The sequence below is a fragment of the Temnothorax americanus genome, unplaced genomic scaffold (assembly GCF_048541705.1).
Source record: "Temnothorax americanus isolate GAGA-0224 unplaced genomic scaffold, ASM4854170v1 Scaffold133, whole genome shotgun sequence".
Classification (NCBI taxonomy): Eukaryota; Metazoa; Arthropoda; class Insecta; order Hymenoptera; family Formicidae; genus Temnothorax; species Temnothorax americanus.
The window spans coordinates 142,085-144,957 of NW_027509268.1; the positions used below are offsets into that span (position 1 = coordinate 142,085).

General features: G+C 29.4%; 1 protein-coding gene across 1 annotated transcript; it reads right to left on the minus strand.

Moving 5' to 3' along the window:
• Nucleotides 1-819: 819 nt before the first annotated feature.
• Nucleotides 820-2,512, minus strand: LOC143894247 (THAP domain-containing protein 11-like). Its single transcript, XM_077400390.1, has 4 exons — nucleotides 2,282-2,512; nucleotides 1,987-2,161; nucleotides 1,866-1,908; nucleotides 820-1,653 (listed from the first exon to the last, which is right to left on the minus strand). The coding sequence occupies exons 2-4, from the start codon at nucleotides 2,143-2,145 to the stop codon at nucleotides 1,613-1,615; spliced, it is 243 nt and encodes an 80-aa protein (XP_077256516.1). The 5' UTR covers nucleotides 2,146-2,161; nucleotides 2,282-2,512; the 3' UTR covers nucleotides 820-1,612.
• Nucleotides 2,513-2,873: the final 361 nt, after the last annotated feature.

Sequence of the window (2,873 nt, forward strand, 5' to 3'; positions counted from 1 at the left end):
TTTTGCTGTTGTTTCATATTTTTTATTACCATTTTCATGGTCCATATAATTAAATGCACCACTCACATATCTATTTAACATATTCACTGCGTGACCAACTTTCATTTTATTAAACGTTGTCGTTTTAATAACATTTTCATTTAACTTTGGTGCAAGTTTTAAATGATAATCTTTTGTTCGGCTACTAATTCTTTAAAATGTTCAAATTGTACAATATCAGAAGATAACTTTAAAGTTTTTACAAATTTTTCAGGCAATAATATAACTTTATTATTAATCAGACAGACTCGGAGATTCTTAAATAGATGTGGAGCGTCAGCAAAGAAAAATAATCTACGTGATTCATCAACTGGATGAGATATTGAATTTACAATTTCACCATACCTACTAGCAGATACGTTTCCAAAAGCTCTCCACATTGCTTGGTTTACTCCACCCATATCGGATGTAATACTGTGCACATAAAGACCAATTAATTCTGCTTTTCTAATAATTTCTTCAATGATAGGTTTCAGTTTAACACCATCAAATCCGTTTGGAGTAAAATAATACCCTACGACTTGTTTCCATCTAGTAAAAATGCCAGCAAGCATTATGACCAAACCATGCGTTGCTTCTGTTTTTTTTCCTATACAATTTAAATGTGAAAATAATACAAAGAATGAAATAATGCAAAGAATGAAATGTGAAATATGAAAGTATACATATTTATAGGTAGGTGTTTCATGCGCCATAAAATGTAAGAAAATTGAAAAATATATAATATAGGAAAAATGTTAACAAATGAATAAAACTTGTTACAGAAAAGAAGCATGCAAATTACCAAAAGTGTTAGGAATAGTAGTATCACCAAAACGTGAATTTGTTGATAAATCAACTTGATTCCCACTCATAATACTCATTTCGTCCAATGCAAGCATGCAATCTCTTTGTCTGTCATCTTCAAATTGTTCAACTTTTTCTTTTAGAGCCTCAAATATATCATCACAAATTCCAGGTTCAAATGTAATCGTTTCTAATCTTCTACGAAGTGTTCTAGTAGATGGCAAAGGAATATTTTGTTTCATAAGTTCTTGGTAACCACTATTGGAACATGATACTTTTAACCGAAGTGCTTTTTTTATGGTTTCTTCAGACCATTTATGTACAGTTTTACAACTAGAATCACGTTGGAGCCATTTGATTTGGTCATCATTGAATACTTTGTGTAAAATTTCTGTAGATTTTAATAAACTTTTCTCAACACGTATTCTGTTGTTACTTCTCAGCCGTCTGATACGTCTTAATAAAAAGTTATTTGATCTTAGTACTTTTCGAACGGATACATCTGCAGCTTGAAGCTTAGCATTTGCCACTTTTAATTGTTTTTCCAGATTTTTCAGCTTTTAGAACAGCAATTTTCAATGCTTCATCTAACGTTGATGTAGTTGTACAATCTGTTGGAGTTTCATAATCCGTGGAATTGGTTTTTTCACAAATATTATTAACTTCAGTACTCGGTAATTTACTAGTAAAAACTTCTATTGAATTCATTTGTTGATTTGGTTCCATATTTACTTCCACAATTTCGTCATGCGATGAACTATTGGTATTACAATCTGTTGATGATTGATCATTTAACGGTGGAGAAACTGAAGAAGCTGCAGGTTTTATCTGGCAAGGAGAATACAAAAATGTTGAAAAATGCACATTTTAGTAAAATTATCATTATTTCCTTGTTTCTTATATATGTATATATATATATATATATATATATATATATATATATACACATATATGACATAAAAAATAATAAAAATAAAACTTACATTAACATTATGATTATAAAAATAGTTGGCTCAGCATCATCTTTTAATTTTGTCTACCATCTACACGAGGTTTTTCCCACATTGCATCAGAAAAATGTGACTATAAATAAAATCATTTAGATTAATATCATAGTTCCTTCATTAGTTATTTATTATAAAAATACATTTTCATACTTACATGACAAATAAGTCCATGCTCAGGAGGTTTCCAATTAGGCCACAGATTGTTGATATTTTTTATCCAATTTAATTTTTTTTTTACATCTTTTGGAAATCTTCTCATAGAATATCCTTTTTTATTGTTGTTAGTACATCCAGGTATACAACAACCAGCCATTATGCCAGAGAAAACCCTTTTAAAAGTGAAACACGTACATTTATCTATGTATGTATCGTATGTACATCTCGATATTTTCAAGTTTTAGTTATCTTATCTCTCTATTAAACTAAAATAAAAATATAAGCAAACTCACTTTCTATGTAGACTAATTTGGAGATGATATAAATCTTTATATACAACGTCGACGATACAACGATTCCAGGATATACGATTCACGTGTAGTCATCCATCGCCGCCATGGTTTTTCTTCCGTCTAGGGCGTCTAGACTAGAGTCTCTATATACGTGACGTTCACGCCATGTTGTTGCACTCCCAAAGTCTGTCCAGACTCTTATAAAGGGACTCTAAGTAAAACTATGAGTATGCATTCAATAATTAAGTAGTTAGATTAGTATATTGTATAAGGTATAGTAGAGATATTTATATATTATAAAGTATATTATAAGATATATTCACTGTATTATACATATAAAATGTAAAAATATATTTAAATATTTTCTTTTTCAAACTTTTAATAAAAATATTTTGACATTAATGTCATTTTTGTTAATTTCGTAATTCTTTATTTTTAATTATAAGGCACCTATTCAGTATAAATGTTAACAACATAATTTCGTGCTTTGCACAGATATACATATAACACTGTAGCAAAGCACGTAACGATATTGTTAAGCGGGGAGCACACATTTCTGCATAACGCATAATGCGTAAGTATAAGAAAATTG